This window comes from Rattus rattus, chromosome 2 (assembly GCF_011064425.1).
Source record: "Rattus rattus isolate New Zealand chromosome 2, Rrattus_CSIRO_v1, whole genome shotgun sequence".
Classification (NCBI taxonomy): domain Eukaryota; kingdom Metazoa; phylum Chordata; class Mammalia; order Rodentia; family Muridae; genus Rattus; species Rattus rattus.
This window is the reverse complement of record NC_046155.1, coordinates 176709231-176727439: the sequence shown is the minus strand read 5'-3', so window position 1 is coordinate 176727439 and position 18209 is coordinate 176709231. Positions and strand designations below refer to the sequence as shown.

At 40.6% G+C, this 18209-nt stretch overlaps 1 protein-coding gene across 1 annotated transcript; it reads right to left on the bottom strand.

Annotated features, from left to right (window-relative positions):
* Positions 1 to 535: 535 nt before the first annotated feature.
* On the bottom strand, positions 536 to 5327 carry Lilra5 (leukocyte immunoglobulin like receptor A5). Its single transcript, XM_032894468.1, has 6 exons — positions 5290 to 5327; positions 4993 to 5028; positions 4541 to 4825; positions 4098 to 4403; positions 1138 to 1188; positions 536 to 1010 (listed from the first exon to the last, which is right to left on the bottom strand). Exons 1-6 carry the CDS (start codon positions 5321 to 5323, stop codon positions 835 to 837), a joined length of 888 nt encoding a protein of 295 aa, XP_032750359.1. The 5' UTR covers positions 5324 to 5327; the 3' UTR covers positions 536 to 834.
* Positions 5328 to 18209: the final 12882 nt, after the last annotated feature.

Below are 18209 nucleotides of genomic sequence, written 5' to 3'. Positions count from 1 at the left end.
AGTCCTTTCTCTAACTCCTCCACTGGGGATCCTGTTCTCAGTCCAATGGTTGGCTAGGAGCATCTGCCTCTGAATTAAAAGCCATGTCAGCAGTAACGCTACCAAAGAGTTCCTTCAAATGCAAGTATGTTGATTGCAAGTCTTCTATTTCAAGAAAACTACATTAAAAAACGTGTGTTAAAAACTGAGGGTTCCAGTGAACGTGATTGTTGGGGGGAGGGCGGTAATTGGGGGAGGATGGGGAGGGGAACACCCATATAGAAGGGGAGGGGGAACGGGTTAGGGGGATGTTGGCCCGGAAACCGGGAAAGGGAATAACATTAGAAATGTAAATAAGAAATACTCAAGTTAATAAAAAATAAATAAATAAATAAACTGAGGGTTCAAGAGACAATGCTGTGTCATCCTTTACACTAGGATCTTGTTTTGCATTTTGGAATCTGATTTTTAAGCATTATTTTTACTATTTTAGCTAGCTTCTTTGTTTTCAATAGAGATGAAGAAGGCTCATGAAGCAAGTGGGGAATGTGGTAGCATATAATAAAGGAAAAGGGGGAAGGCAGAAGATACACAAAATTAGGACCCAAACCTGACCGATGAAACAGGACTGTTCCTTCCTCTTTATTGGAGGTGGAAAGAGAGAGAAGACTGTCAGCTAACATATACATCAAGGTGAAGAGATAGCCAAATGATTGGCTATAGAAGACCTTTCCACCAGACTACCCAGGTGCTTCCCTATGCTCAAATCACTTTTCCTCCCTTGTATGTTCTCTGAAAATGGTTCCCCACTATAGTCCCAGATTTTTCTTACAGAACCACCTGAGATCCTTAGACTTATCCCCAGGTCTCTGCAACCATGAAAAATGTACTGCTTTCTCTTCCGGCTGCATGTTGTGTCCGTCTTTGGCTATGCTGAGCTTCAAACAGCAGAATGCCAAGAATCACAAGAATGAAGACTGACACCCCCATCCTGATGAGATTCTCCATCGTGTAATCCTGGTGCTGTGAAACTGGAGATTATAGAAAAAGAGGTCACAGAGGTTCGGGCAGATGAAAGTCAGCCCAGTAGTCTGCTTCCCCTGGACAGGATTTTATCTTCTGTATTGAATCCTATGGCTAAGAATTCTGTTTACCTACCTGTCTTGGGGTGTGATATGTTTGGTGATAGCCCGAGGGGCTGAGCTGCTTCTAAGAACCAAAGGAAAAACATAGGATGTGTGAAGTACTTGAAACCCAAATGTTTTCTCCTATGTCCTATGTTTTTATTTTCTTCCTTCTTCCTTCCCCCTCAACATTATTTTAACAGAAATGACATTTAAAGAAAAAGCCAAGTCAGGTATGGTGGCCCACACCTTTAACTCCAGAACTTGGGAGGCAGAGGCAGACAGATCTCTGCGCGTTGGAGACCAGCCTGATCTATATAGTGGGTTCCCAGCTAATCAGGACTAGATAGTTAGACCCTCTCTCAAAACTTCTCTCTCTCTCTCTCTCTCTCTCTCTCTCTCTCTCTCTCTCTCTCTCTCCCCTCCTCCCTCTCTCTCTCTCTCTCTCTCTCTCTCTCTCTCTCTCTCTCCTCTCCCTCCTCTCCCTCCGTCTCTCTGTCTCTCTCTCCCCCTCTCCCCTTTCCTCTCCCTCCCCCCCTCTCCTCTCTCTTCTCTCTCCTCCTTCCTCTCTGCCTCTCCCTCTACCTCTACCTCTTCCCCTACCCCCTTCTCCTACCCCTACCTCTACCTCTACTCCCTCTTGCACAGAATATGGAGACCATCAGAGAAATCTGGTCAAAATACAGAGAACAACTAAGCATGAGGGAGGTGCCCAACCCTAACTGATACAGTTACAATACAACCCCTACAGCTAAACTCAGGATATACATCATAAGAGAATTCAGAAATATTATAAGAACCTGAGGACGAGGACATCTGCTGTAAGATAGTGTGTTCTATGTCAATGAGTCTTACCCATGAACTTATATATGTGTATGTGTATGTATATGTATATATGCACTTGTCTGGACAAGACCTTCATGGTAACATCAGATGACATGCCAATGTGAATAAGTGAAATGTCATAAGATCCTACCCTTAGTTGAGGAAGCTACAGACAATGGATTGCTGCTGTGAGAGGAAAATCCAGTCTTTTCCAGGTATGCGCCCTGGTAAGTTATCCAATCCCAAGTTGTGAGCCCTAAACACACATACTTTTAAGCAACACTAAATGTCTCATTGCACATACATACAGCAAGTTGTATTTATATATACATACATATAACAAGATTAATGAAAAAGTCATGATTTGAGAGAGAGTGAAGGATACATAGAAGCTGGAAGAAGAGAGGAAGGAGTATAAATAATGCAAATACAGTTCTTATCTCTAAAATTATTTTTAAAATTAAAATAAATGTAAAGAATTAAAACAAAAAGAATGGGAAATTTTATTTATACTGATTTTACTGTAAATTTTCATAGGAAAATTTTTATAAAATATTCCAAGCACCTTAGTTTTTGTTGTTTGTTTGTTTGTTTGAGACAAAAATCTTTTGTAACTTTGGCTGTCCTGAAACTTGCTAGGTAGACAAGGCTGGCATGAGATCTGTTTGTCTCCGTCTCTTGAATCCTGGGCTTAAAGGTGTGTACTACCATGCTTGTCAAGTCCAAATTTCTTAATTTAATTTCTTACTCTGTTTCTTTCTCAGACCCTCCATCTGTCTCTTCCGCATTCATTTCTTAATATCTTTCTGTCATTCGTTTTCTTATTTCCTTCCTCCCTTCCAGTTTTCCTGTCTTCTTTCCTCCTTTCTTTTCTTTGGGATAGGGTCTTACATAGCCCAAACTAGCCTTCAACTCACTATATCACTTAGAATGACTTTGCATTTCTGATTCTCCTGCTTTTACTTTCTGAGTGCTGTAGTTACAAGTACCAATCATGGTTCCCAGTGTACTTAGTGCCAGGGCCTCCTGCATGCTAGACAATTATTCTGCCAACTGAGCTACAACTCTGGTCCTGGATTTCAATAAAACTTATCATTAGAAGCAAGAGTTCTCCTTCGACAGGCAATGAGTGAAATCTTAAGCTCAGACAGAACAGGTGGAGGTCCTCTTATCTAAGACCTTGAATTCCACAGGCAGTCTAACAGATAGGGTTATTATGAGTTTCAACAGCTACACTTTTAGGTGTCCCTAAGAGGGGAAGCTGCAGCACTCCTAGAGAATTCTGCCTGATACTGCTGATCTAGGAGACATTGATCTTAGACACACAGAAAGGAAGGAGCTACTCTCCCCTTGGTCAGAAAAAAAGGAGGGTATATTATTTTCAGTGATTGATACTTCTGGGTCACTTAGTCTCCATAGGATGCCATGGAGCCTCACTTCAGTGAGAAGGGGAGTGCGACAGGGAGTTATCCTAGAGGAAGAGAGATGGGGGAAGTGCTGACTATTTCTGAACCTGACTCTGATAATGTGGACCTCTTCCTGCTTTCACAGACTCTGCTCCTACCCCACTTCCTGGTCTGTTGCTCCTAAGATCCTCATTCTTCATCCTGGTCATCAACTCTTCTTCCTCAGTTGGTCCTGTGCAGTTTTGAGACTGTAAGTGGACCCACTGGACTCCCCAACTATAATCAGGGTTTTCACAGAGTCACTAGGTACTGACTTCTAAGAGATGTTGTGTACACCCTAGCATCTGTTACCAGGCCCTGTAGGAGTGCTTGCAGAGCACAAAAGGAAGTTGGCCTTCAGAGCCCTGCTTGGTAAATAACAGGCCAGGGTTTCAGATGAGGTCACTTCCCTATCCTTTGGACAAAGAAAACTTTTCAAAACCTATGTACAAACAATAGTCAAGTTCTCTCTAGGAGAAAGATTGAGAGTTTTGCCAAGTCAGCAGTGAGTGCTTTTGAGGCAGCCCTAGGGAGAAAATGACCTGGGGGATTGAAAAGGTGGCACTTGCAAACCACCTGTCCTCTCATATTCTACATGCAAGTGCCACTTCTCTGAATTTGGGGCTTCAGTTCAGTTTCCCTCATCCTCTTACTTCCTGGGACTCCCTTAGCAATAAACTTATGTTGTCAACCACTGATTGAGTCAATGATGGAGCTTCCTCACCTGACACATGTATTTCCAAGAGATCGCTGGGTTCTGACCACACCTGGGGGCTGTTGACATAATAGCCATAACATCTGAACATCCACTTCTGGCTGAGGATCACAGGGCCCACAGGAAACAGGCCCTGGAATTGCCCAGTAGAGTTTATAAACTCTGAGTCCCGGATCAAGGACGGCTTCTGTTCTCCTTCCTTAGTCAGAACAAACCTGTTAAATCCCAGTTGTGAGACACACTGAAGGGTCACAGTCTCCCCTGAGGTCACCACAGTGCTGGTCTGGATGGATAGGCTGGGTTTACTATAGAGTCCTAAAAGAGAAAGTTGTAGCATGTTAAGTGGACTTAACCAACCTACAATGCCTTCCAATGTTGATCTGTGATACAAGACACTCTTGAAAGTAGACCCATTTCCTGAGGGCAGAACTTGGGACTGGGTATTCTCTCACCTGTCACTACAAGCTCTAGAGGATCACTGTGCTCTGACCACCCTGAAGGGGTCTTATAGTAACAGCGGTATATCCCTCCATGTTGTTGTTCAATTGATGAGATCAAGAAGTGAGCCTTGTTTGTGGCCTTCGGAGTGTTCTTTGTGCGCCAAGGATGTGGACCCCCCTCTTTAAAAAGACGGTATTCCTGGGCCCCTGTCGTCACCTCACATAAGATGGTAACCTGCTTCCCTCTGGCAACCAATGATCCTGGCTGAACACTGAGGGTTGGCTTGTGGGGATTCCCTGCAAAGAAATGAGAGACACAGTCAGAGGACATGCCCCCTCAGATCTCAGCCTTCAGCTCTAGCACCCCTTCCCTGGTATCACCTGATGCTCTTGAGCCCCATTGAGCAAGGGTAGCTTCAGATCCCCAGTGAGGAATGATCTGGAACAGCTAGACATGTACTCACCTTCCAACCCCGAGGTCTCTTGGCCCAGATTCAGCCCTAGAAGAGAATCCCCTATGAAAACTTTGCCCTTAACACCTACCTCAGGGCTGCTTCCCTTCACTGAAATCTCTCTCTTTTTTTTTTTTTTTTTTCCGGAGCTGGGGACCGAACCCAGGGCCTTGCGTTTGCTAGGCAAGCGCTCTACCACTGAACTAAATCCCCAACCCCCACTGAAATCTCTTAAGCACCCTGGAGTTTCCTGATTGGCTAGAACCTGGCTGTATGGCCATTATTACCCTTCTCCTCTTCAAATTTTACCCAGATAGAGCACGGCTGTGAAGATGAAGGTCATGGCACCGTCTCTTGGTGGCCGCAATTGTACTTGTGGGAGAGACCACAGTGTCTGGCTAGATAGACGAATATCACTAAGTATGAGATCTTTAGAGAAGCGGGATTCCTAGAATCACATGATTACACAGAGGAACCTTCAGAATACACACAGGAAGGGGAAACAGCCCTCCCTAGGCGACTACCTCATATTTCTCCAGAGCTGTGACTTGGATGGGCTCCAGAAATTCTTACAGATATGGTCATCTTGCTTTAACCTCACTTATTAAAAATGCAGCAGCAAATAGCTTTGTTACCTTCTTTTGCTGCCTCCTTCCACTCTTTCAGCACATCCATCCACAGCCGTGGGGTTTCCTTACATGGACCAGTTATCTTGTAGCCATAAAAATTTGGGGATGATGCAGATTGATATTGCTGGGTGGGTGCCAAGTAGCAGGCACACTGAGCATTCAACTGTGTCTGTCACATGGAGCTTCACTCTGAGCACGGAGGAGAACACACAGAGATGAGGAAGGAAATAGGTGTTCTTGTGATTCTGGGAGTGAGTGTCGCTGTGCCCTGAAGAACACCTCTCAACATAGACTTCCCTTTATTTTCTTAGTGATGTCATCTGCCCCCTTATCTCTGAGAACAGTATTCAGAGATGTTCTTGCCCTCCTCACTGTTTATGTTTTTCCTGGGGCTGTGCTATCCTTGCTGGAATAAGGTTTGCTTTCTGCCTAAGACCTCCATGTTACTCATTGTTTGTGCCAGTTTGAAGACTAGTTTTTCATTGCTGAGGTTCCTCATTTGGAGCCTGTTTGCAAGCACTTCACTACTTAGATTGAGTATTGAATTGTGTCATGATATCTGGGACATTCATGAGTTCAGCAGTTTTCATTACTTACATTTAAAATGTGATCCCTTTTCAGTTTTTCCCCTATGCAATTCCCCCACCCCATGGTTCAATGGGGATGCTCCCCCACCCATCCACTCCCTCTTGCTTCCCCACCCTGGCATTCTCCTACACTGGGACATCAAGCCTTCACAGGACCAAGGGACTCTTCTCCCATTGATGCCCCATAAGGCCATCCCCTGCTACATACTCGACTGGAGCCATGGGTCCCTTCATGTGTACACTTTGGTTGGTGGTTTAGTCCCTGGGAGCTCCAGTGTGTCTGGTTGGTTGATATTGTTCTTCCTATAGCATTGCAAACCACTTCACCTACTTCAGTCCATTCTCTAACTCCTCCATTGGAGACCCCATTCTCAGTCCTATTGTTGGCTGTGAGCATTTGTATTTGTCAGGCTCTGGCAGAGCTTTTCTGGAGAGCTATATAAGGCACTTGTCAGCATGCACTTCCTGGCATCTGCCTGAGTTTAATGACTACATGTAGGATGGATATCGAGGGGTGGCAGTATCTGGATGGCCTTTCCTTCAGTTTCTGCTCCACTCTGTCTCTGTATTTCCTCCTCTGAGTATTTTGCTCCTCCTTCTAAGAAGGACAAAAGCATCCAAACTTTAGTCTTCCTTCTTCTTGAGCTTCATGGAGTTTGTAAATTGTGTCTTGGATATTTCAAGCTTTTGGGTTAATATCCACTTATCAGTGAATGCCTATATGGTTTCTTTTGCGATTGGCTTACCTTACTCAGGATGATATTTTCTAGTTCCATCCATGTGCCTAAAAATCTCATGAAGTCATTGTTTTTAGTAGCAGAGTATTATTCGTTGTGTAAATGCACCATATTTTCTATATCCATTCCTCTGTTGAAGGACATTTGGGTTCTTTCTAGCTTCTGGCTACTATAAATAAGGCTGCTATGAACATAGCAGAACATGTGTTGGTGCATCTTTTAGGTATATGCCCAGAGTGGTATAGCCAGGTCTCAGGTAGTACTCTGTCTGATTTTCTGAGGAACAGTCAGACTGGTTTCCAGAGTGGTTGTACCAGCTTGCAATACCACCCACAATGGAGGAGTGTTCCTCTTTCACCACATCCTCATCAGCATCTGCTGTCAACTGAGTTTTTGATCTTAGCCATTCTGACTGGTATGAGGTATTACAGGGTTGTTTTTGATTTGCATTTTCCTGATGACTAAAGATGTTAAATATTTCTTTAAATGCTTCTTAGTCATTCAGTATGCTGCAGTGAGAATTCTTTGTTTAGCTCCATATCCCATTTTAATAGGGTTATTTGATTCTCTGGAGTCTAACTTCCTAAGTTATTTCTATGTATTGGATTAGCCCTCTATTGGATGGAGGATTGGTAAAAGTCTTTTCCCAATCTGTTGGTTACCATTTTGTCCTAATGACAGTGTCCTTTGCCTTACAAAACCTTTGCAATTTATGAGATCCCATTTGTCAATTCTTGCTGTTAGAGCATAAGCTATTGTTCGGTTCTGAAAATTCTTTCCTGTGCCAATGTCTTTGAAGCTTTTCCCCACTTTCTCTTCTACTAGATTCAGCATATCTGCTATTATGTGGAGGTCCTTGATCCAAATTGGACTTGAGTTTTATATAAGGCGATAAGAATTGATTGATTTGCATTTTTCTACATGCTGACCAACAGTTGAAACAGCACCATTTGTTGAAAATCTTTTTTCCCCTGGGTGGTTTTAGCTCCTTTGTCAAAGATTAAGTGACCATAGGTGTGTAGGTTCATTTCTGGGTCTTCAATTCTATTCCACTGATTTTTCTGCCTGTCTCTATACAATTACATACAGGTTTTTTGTCACTATTGCTCTGTAATACAGCGATGGTGACTCCCCCAGAAGTTCTTTAATTGTTTAGAGTAGTTTTTGCTATCTTGGATTGTTTTGCTATTCCAAATGACTTTGAAAATTGCTCTAAATCTATAAAAAATTGAGTTGGAATTTTGATGGGGATTCTATGAATCTGTAGATCGCTTTTAGCAAGATGGCTATTTTAACTATATTAATACTGCCAATCCAGGAGCATGGGAAATCTTTCCATCTTCTGAGATCTTCAATTTCTTTCTTCAGAGACTTGAAGTTCTTGTCATAAGATCTTTGACTTGCTTGGATAGAGGCCCAAAAATGTATTTGATATTATTTGTGACTATTGGGAAGGGTGTCATCTCCCTAGTTTCTTTCTCAGCCTGTTTATCATTTGATTATAGGAAAGCTACTGATTTGTTTGAGTTAATTTTATATTCAGCCACTATGCTGCAGTTGTTTATCAGGATAAGGAGTTCTCTGGTAGAACTTTTGTGATCACTTAAGTATACTATTATATCATCTGCAAATAGTGATATTTTGACTTTTTCCTTCCCAATTTGTATTCCTTTGACCTCTTTTTGTTGTCTAATTGCTCTGTCTAGGTCTTCAAGTACTATATTGAATATGTAGGGAGAGAGTGAACAGCCATGTCTAGTGCCTGATTTTAGTGGGATTGCTTCAAGTTTCTCTCCATTTAGTTTGATGTTGACTACTGGTTTACTATATATTGCTTTTACTTTGTTTACGTATGAGCCTTGAATTCCTGATATTTCCAAGAGTTTTATCATGAAGGGGTGTTAAATTTTGTCAAATGCTTTCTCAGCATCTGATGAGATGATCATGTGGTTTTTTTTCCTTTGAGTTTGTTTACATAGTGAATTATATTGATAGATTTCCATATATTGAACCATCCCTGCATACTTGGGAAAAGCTTACTTGATTGTGGTAAATGATGCTTTTGATATGTTCTGGGAATTGGTTTGCAAGAATTTTATTGAGTGTTTGAGGGAAATTGGTCTGTAGTTCTTTTTCTTTGTTGGGTCTTTGTGTAGTTTAGTTACAAGCTTAATTGTGGCTTTATCAAATGAATTGGGTAGTATTCCTTCTGTTTCTATTTTGTGGAATAGTTTGAAGGGTATTGGAACTAGGTCTTCTTTGAATTCTGCACTAAACCCATATGGTCCTGGGCTTTTTTTTTTTTTTTTTTTTTTTTGATTGGGAGACTTTTAATAACTGCTTTTATGTCTTTAGGTGTTACAGGGTTTATCTGAAACTGATTTAACTTTGGTACCTGGTATCTGTCTAGAAAATTGTCCATAATCCAGATTATTCAGAAAATAATCCAGATTTTCCAGTTTTGTTGAGTATAGACTTTTGTAGTAGGATCTGATAATTTTTTGACTTTTTTCAGTTTCTGTTGTTATGTGCGCATTTTCAATTCTGATTGTGTTAATTTGGATACTGTCACTATGCTTGCTGGTTAGTCTGGCTAAGGGTATATCTATATTGTTCATTTTCTCAAAGAAACAGCTCCTGTTTTTTTTTTTTACTTTTTATTTTTGTATAGTCCCATTTCTTTCTACTTGGTTGAGTTCAGACCTGAGTTTGATTATTTCCTGCCTTCTACTCCTCTTGGGTGTATTTGCTTCTTTTTGTTCTAGAGCTTTCAGGTTGCTGTCAAGCTGCTAGTGTATGCTCTTTCCAGTTTCTTCTTGGAAGCACTCAGAGCTATGAGTTTTCTTAGCACTACCTTCATTGTGTCCCATAAGTTTGGATATGTTGTGTGTTCATTTTAATTAAATTCTAAAAAGTTTTTTTTCTTTATTTTATCCTTGACCTAGTTAACATTCAGTAGAGAGTTGTTTAGCTTCCATGTGTATGTGGCCTTCCTGTTGTTTTTGTTGTAATTGAAGACCAGCCTTAGTCTGTGGTGATCTGCTAGAATGCATGGGATTATTTCAATCTTCTTGTATCAGTTGAGGTCTGTTTTGAGACCCATTATATGGTGAATTTTGTAAATGTTACCATGAGATTCTGAGAAGAAGGTATATTCTTTTGTTTTAGGATGAAATGTTCTATAGACACCTGTTAAATCCATTTGGTTCAAAACTTGTGTTAGTTTCATTGTGCTTTGTTTAGGTTCTGTACCCATGATCTGTCTGTTGATAAGAGTGGGGTGTTGAAGTCTCACACTATTATTGAGTGAGGTGCAATGTGTACTTTGAGATTTTGTAGGGGTTGGGGACTTAGCTTAGTGGTAGAGCACTTGCCTGGCAAGCACAAGGCCCTGGGTTCGGTCCCCAGCTCCAAAAAAAAAAGAAAAAAAGAAAGAAAGAAAGAAAAAAGAAAAAAAAGAGATTTTGTAAAGTTTCTTTTATGAATGTAGGTCCCCTTGCATTTGGAACACAGATGTTCAGAATTGAGAATTCATCTTAGTAGATTTTCCTTCTGAGGAACATGGGGAGCAAGATTTCTTAACTTGTTTGGATTCAATTTCCTTTAAAGAATGGCCACTGCAAGACTGTCCAGGCCCTAGTAGATGACCCTATACCATTGCACTAATTAGACTTCAGTAAGTTAATTATGAATTATATTATTGTAGCATGAAATTGGGAGGAAACTGTGATGAAAGGTTCAGGGATGGAGTCCATGTAGAAGTATATAAGTGAAGGGTGGATATACAATCAATATAATTTTTATACATACATGAAATTTTCAAAGAATATATTAGAGGAAACTGAAATTAATAGCTAGAACAATTTTCCCATGATATCTTGATGTTAAAATAATTAGTACTTTCAAGTTGACTGTATATCTATACACAAATATGTGTACACACATGTGCACATGTAGCAATTATCAAAGAGAAAGAAACTATCAATTTGAAATTGGAGAGCATGGAAGGAATTGGAGAGAGGAAGTAGAAGTGGTAATGATATAATTACATTGTAATAAAAATTTTATTAAAATGAATAAATCAGAAAACCATGGTAATCAAGCTGCAGGAACCCTGCGGTCCAGACTACACCAGGATCTGAAGGGACCCAGTCAAACAGCTCCCTGCACACAAATCCCATGGGAGGGAGAGCTATAACTTCAGAGGGGCAGACACACCTGGGAAACCAGAAGATACTGCTCTCTGCCCACATTTCTGACTCTAGAGGAAAACACCTAGTGCCATCAGGGGCCCCTGTGCACAGGGATCCAAAAGTAGGGGCAGGCACTTCTGGTTGCTGCCCTCACGGAGAGCTGAAACCTAGCCCTGAGGAGCGACTTCAGGCCCAAGACCAGAGGTAAGACCAACTTTTCTGCTCCAAGTGACCTGCCTGGTAGACTCAGGACACACACCCAAAGGAACAGCTGAGAGCCAGTAGACAGGAATGACTACACGTCTGAAGGTAGAACACTCGTTCCCATAAATGGCTGAAAGAAAACAGGAAAAAAGGTCTACAGACTCCTGACACACAGGTCAACAGGACCGGCAAGCCACAGCCAGAAACAGAAGAACAAGGTAACACTAGAGACAAACTGATGGCAAGAGGCAAGCACAGGAACCCAAGCAACAGAAACCAAGACTACATGGCAACATTGGAGCCCAATTCTCCCACCAAAGCAAACACTGAATATCCAAACACACCAGAAAAGCAAGATCTAGATTTCAAATCACATTTGATCATGATGATGGAGGATGTCAACAAAGACATAAAGAACTCCCTTAGAGAAATGCAGGAAAACAAAATAAAACAAGTAGAAGCTCATAGAGAGGAAACACAAAAATCCCTGAAAGAATTACAGGACAATACAATCAAACAGGTGAAGGAATTGGAAATGGAAATAGAAACAATAAAGAAAGCACAAAGGGAGACAACCCTGGATATAGAAAACCAAAGGAAGAGACAGGGAGCCACAGACACAAGCATCACCAACAGAATACAAGAGATAGAAGAGAGAATCTCAGGAGCAGAAGATTCCATAGAAATCATTGACTCAACTGTTAAAGATAATGTAAAACGGAAAAAGCTACTGGTTCAAAACATACAGGAAATCCAGGATTCAATGAGAAGATCAAACCTAAGCATAAAGGTATAGAAGAGAGTGAAGACTCCCAGCTCAAAGGATCAGTAAATATCTTCAACAAAATCATAGAGGAAAACTTCCCTAACATAAAGAAAGAGATGCCCATAAAAATACAAAAAGCCTACAGAACTGCAAATGGATTGGACCAGAAAGGCAACTCCTCTCATCACATAATAGTCAAAACACCAAATACACAAAACAAGGAAAGAATATTAAAAGCAATAAGGGGAAAAAGATCAAGTAACATATAAAGGCAGACCCATCAGAATTACACCAGACTTCTCACCAGAGACTATGAAAGCCAGAAGATCCTGGACAGATGTCATACAGACCCTAAGAGAACAGAAATGCCAGCCCAGGTTACTCTATCTAGCAAAACTCTCAATTAACATAAATGGAGAAACCAAGATATTCCATGACAAAACAAAATTTTCACAATATCTTTCTACAAATCCAGCCCAACAAAGGATAATAAATTGTAAAGACCAACTAAAGGAGTCAAACACCCTAGAAAAAGCAAGAAATTAATCATTTTCCAACAAAACAAAGACAAGCACAGAAACATAATCTCATCTCCAAATATGAAGACAAGAGGAAACAACAATAACTATTCCTTAATATCTCTCAACATCAATGGACTCAATTCCCCAATAAAAAGACACAGATTAACAAACTGGATACGCAATGAGGACCCAGCATTTTGCTGCCTGCAGGAAACATACCTCAGATGCAAAGACAGACACTACCTCAGAGTAAAAGGCTGGAAAACAACTTTCCAAGCAAATGATCTGAAGAAGCAAGCTGGAGTAGCCATTCTGATATCGAATAAAATCAATTTTCAACTAAAAGTCATCAAAAAAGATAAGGAAAAACATTTCCTATGCATTAAAAGAAAAATCCACGAGGATGAACTCTCAATCTTAATATCTATGCACGAAATACAAGGGCACCTACATACATGAAAGAAACATTACTAAGCTCAAAGAACACATTACTATTACCTCATACAGTAATAGTAGGAGATTTAAATACCCCACTCTCATCGATGGACAGATCATGGAAACAGAAATTAAACAGAGACATAGACAGACTAAGAGATGTCATGAACCAAATAGATTTAACAGATATTTATAAAAGATTCTATCCTAAAACAAAGGATATACCTTCTTCTCACCACCTCATGGTACTTTCTTCTAAATTGACCATAAAATCAGTCATAAAACAGGCCTCAACATATACAGAAAGATAGAAGTAATCCCATGTGTCCAATCAGACCACTACTGGATAAAGCTGGTCATCAATAACAATAAGGAAAGAACGTCCACATATACATGGAAGGTGACAATGCTCTACTGAATGATAAGCTGGTCAAGGAAGAAAGAAAGAAGGAAATTAGAGACTTCTAAGAATGTAATGAAAATGAAGGTAGAACATACCCAAATTTATGGGACACAATGAAAGCTGTGCTAAGAGGAAATCTCATAGCTAAGAGTGCCTGAAGAAAGAAACAGGAAAGAGCATATATCAACAACTTAACAGCACACAAAAAAGTCTAGAACAAAAAGAAGCAAATACACCCAGGAGGAGTAGAAGGCAGGAAATCAACCAAGTAGAAACAAAAAGGACCATACAAAGAATCAGCAGAACCAAAAGTTGGTTCTTTGAGAAAATCAACAAGATAGATAAACACTTAGCCAGACTAACGAGAGGAAAAAGAGAGTGTGTCCAAATTAACAAAATCAGAAATGAAAAGGGAGACATAACTACAGATTCAGAGGAAACTCAAAAAATCAACAGATCCTACAACAAAAGCCTATGTTCAACAAAACTTGAAAATCTGCAGGAAATGGAAAATTTCAAACACTAATACCAGGTACCGAAGTTAAATCAGGAACAGATAAACCAGTTAAACCACCCCATAACTCCTATCGAAATAGAAGCAGTCATTAAAGGTCTCCCAACCAAAAAGAGCCCAGGTCCAGATGGGTTCAGTGCAGAATTCTATCAGACCTTCATAGAAGACCTCATACCAATACTCTCCAAACTATTCCACAAAATTTAAACAGATGGAGCACTACCGAATTCCTTCTATGAAGCAACAATTACTCTTATACCTAAACCACACAAACACCCAACAAAGAAAGAGTACTTTGGACCAATTTCCCTGATGAATATAGAGCCAAAAACACTCACAAAAATTCTGGCAAACCGAATCCAAGAACACATCAAAACAATCATCCATCATGAACAAGTAGGCATCATCCCAGGCATGCATGGATGGTTTAATATATGGAAAACCATCAACGTGATCATTATATAAACAAACTGAAAGAACAAAAGCACATGATCATTTCATTAGATGCTGAGAAAGCATTTGACAAAATTCAACACCCCTTGATGATAAAAGTCCTGGAAAGAATAGGAATTCAAGGCCCATACCTAAACATAGTAAAAGCCATATACAGCAAACTAGTCACTAACATTAAACTAAATGGAGAGAAACTTGAAGCAATTCCAATATAATCAGGGACTAGACCAGGCTGCCCACTCTCTCCCTACTTATTCAATATAGTTCTTGAAGTTCTAGCCAGAGCAATCAGACAACAAAAGGAGATCAAGGGGATACAGATTGGAAAAGAAGAAGTCAAAATATCACAATTTGCAGATGATATGATAGTATATTTAAGTGATCCCAAAAGTTCCACCAGAGAAGTACTAAAGCTGATAAACACCTTCAGCAAAGTGGCTGGGAATACAATAAACTCAAATAAATCAGTAGCCTTCCTCTACACAAAAGAGAAACAAGCTGAGAAAGAAATTAGGGAAACGACACCCTTCATAATAGACCCAAATAATATAAAGTACCTCGGTGTGACCTTAACCAAGCAAGTAAAAAATCTGTACAATAAGAACTCAAGTGTCTGAAGAAAGAAATTGAAGAAGACCTCATAAGATGGAAAGATCTCCCATGCTCATGGATTGGCAGGATTAATTTAGTAAAAATGGCCATTTTACCTAAAGCGATCTACAGATTGAATGCAATCCCCATCAAAATACCAATCCAATTCTTCAGAGAGTTAGACAGAACAATTTGCAAATTCATCTGGAATAACAAAAAACCTGGGATAGCTAAAACTATCCTCAACAATAAAAGGACTTCAGGGGGACTCACTATCCCTGAACTCAAGCAATAATACAGAGCAATAGTGATAAAAACTGCATGGTATTGTTACAGAGACAGACAGATAGACCAATGGAACAGAACTGAAGACCCAGAAATGAACCCACACACCTATGGTCACTTGATTTTTGACAAAGGAGCCAAAACCATCAAATGGAAAAAAGATAGCATTTTCAGCAAATGGTGCTGGTTCAACTGGAGGTCAACATGTAGAAGAATGCACATCGATCCATGCTTATCACCCTGTACAAAGCTTAAGTCCAAGTGGATCAAGGACCTCCACATCAAACCAGATACACTCAAACTAATAGAAAAAAAAGTGGGGAAGCATCTGGAACACATGGGCACTGGAGAAAATTTCCTGAACAAAACACCAATGGCTTATGCTCTAAGATCCAGAATCAACAAATGGGATCTCATAAAACTGCAAAGCTGGGGTTGGGGATTTAGCTCAGTGGTAGAGCGCTTGCCTAGGAAGCACAAGGCCCTAGGTTCGGTCCCCAGCTCCGAAAAAAAGAAGCAAAAAAAAAAAAAAACTGCAAAGCTTCTGTAAGGCAAAGGACATTGTTGTTAGGGCAAAACGGCAACCAATAGATTGGGAAAAGGTCTTTACTAATCCTAGAACTGATAGAGGGCTTACATCCAAAATATACAATGAACTCAAGAAGTTAGACCGCAGGGAGACAAATAACAATATTAAAAAATGGGGTTCAGAGCTAAACAAATAATTCACAGCTGGGGTTGGGGATTTGGCTCAGTGGTAGAGCGCTTGCCTAGCAAGCGCAAGGCCCTGGGTTCGATCCCCAGCTCCGAAAAAAAGAATAGAAAAGAAATAATAATTCACAGCTGAGGAATGCCGATTGGCTGAATGTTCAACATCTTTAGTCATAAGGAAAACGCAAATCAAAACAACCCTGAGATCCCACCTCACAACAGTCAGAATGGCTAAGATCAACATCTCTGGTGACAGCAGATGCTGGAGAGGATGTGGAGAAAGAGGAGCACTCCTCCAGTGTTGGTGGGATTGCAGACTGGTACAACCATTCTGGAAATCAGTCTGGAGGTTCCTCAGAAAATTGGACATTGAACTAGCTGAGGACCCAGCTATACCTCTCTTGGGCATATACCCAAAAGATGCTCTATTATATCAAAAGGACACATGCTCCACTATGTTCATAGCAGTCTTATTTGTAATTTCTAGATGCTAGAAACCATCCAGATGTCTCTTAATGAAGAGTGGATACAGAAATTATGGTTCATTTACAAAACCAAATACCATTCAGCTATTAAAAATTAGGATATCATGAATTTTACAGGCTAATTCATGGAACTAGAATACATAATCCTGAGCAAGGTAACCTATATCCAAATGCACATGCATGGCATGGTATGTCCATCACCCCAGGTCTCTAGGACTTTCTAGAAGTTCCCCCTGCACCCCCACCTCCACAAGCTGCATATTTCCATTTATTCTCCTTGCCCTCTGGGCATCTCTCCTGTCTCCCCCCATACTGGATCCTTCCATCTTTCCCCTCCCTTTCCTCTTGACAACCCAGGTCCATCACTCACTCTACCTCCCATGATTATTTTGTTTCCCTTTCTAACTGGGACTGAAGCAACCTCACTTGGCCTTCATTCTTGTTAAACTTCATGTGGTCTGTGAGTTGTATCATGTGTATTTTGTACTTTTGGCTAATATCCACTTATCAGTGAGACCATGCCAGGCATGTACGTTCGGGTGTGGGTTAACTTGCTCAGGATTATATATTCTAGTTCCATGCGTTAGCCTGCAAAATTTATGATATCCTTATTTAAAAGAAATGCAGCAACAAAAATGGAGCAGAGACTGAAGAAAAGGCCATCATTCAGTGGCTGAACTTGGGATCCATCCCATGCTTAACCACTAAACCCTAACACTATTACTGATGTCATGTTGTGCTTTCATACAGGAGCCTAGGGTGGCAGTGTTCTGGGAGGCTGTATCAGCAGCTGACTGAGATAGATGCAGATACAGTCTACCCTTGGACTGTGATCAGGAACTCCTATGGAAGAGTTATGGGAAGGATTTAAGGAGCTGAATGGGATAGCAACCACATAGGAAGACCTCTGGGAGCTCCCAGACACTAAAAAGACTGCTGTTTCATTTCCCCTGGGACACATGTAACAAAGGACTGCTTTGTCTGATCTTAGTGGGAGAGTATGCACCTAATACTCTAAAGACTTGTTGCCAGGGCAGAGGGTGGGTTGGGGTGTGTGTGTGTGTGTGTGTGTGTGTGAGTGTGTGTGTGTGTGTGTGTGTGTGTTGGTGGGTGTACCCTCTCAGAGATAAAAGGGAGGAAAAATAAGGTGAAGAACTCTGACCCAAGAAGGGGGGACAACATTTAAAATGTAAATGAATAAAATAATTAATTAAAAAAGAAATTAAGTGGGGTTGGGGATTTAGCTCAGCGGTAGAGTGCTTGCCTAGGAAGCGCAAGGCCCTGGGTTCGGTCCCCAGCTCCAAAAAAAAAAAAAAAGAAAAAGAAAAAAAAAGAAATTAAGTTTTGTTATATCTATCCAACAGATATCACCAGCCTTATCCAGATATGAGAAAGGGAATATTTTTGGATGGCCAGAACTTAGTGGAATGGGGTAATAATTACCTGTACATGAGCCTGGGAAGAGATTCTAAATCTGGGAGAGTATTCTAACCCTGTTAGTGGGAAAATCAAGCACTCTTGTGGTACTTACACTACTTATGCAGGATTTAAGGTCTTCAGGTGGAATTGCCTTGGTTGCCTAGCAACAGGTAATGCTCCTTACCACAATGAGCAGTGTTCGGGTGATCCACTATGTTGCAGATGTAATGATAGAATTCTTAGGAGTTGGGAAAGAGATGGTCTTTGGGCAGAGATAAGTGTCCTTATTCTTTCAC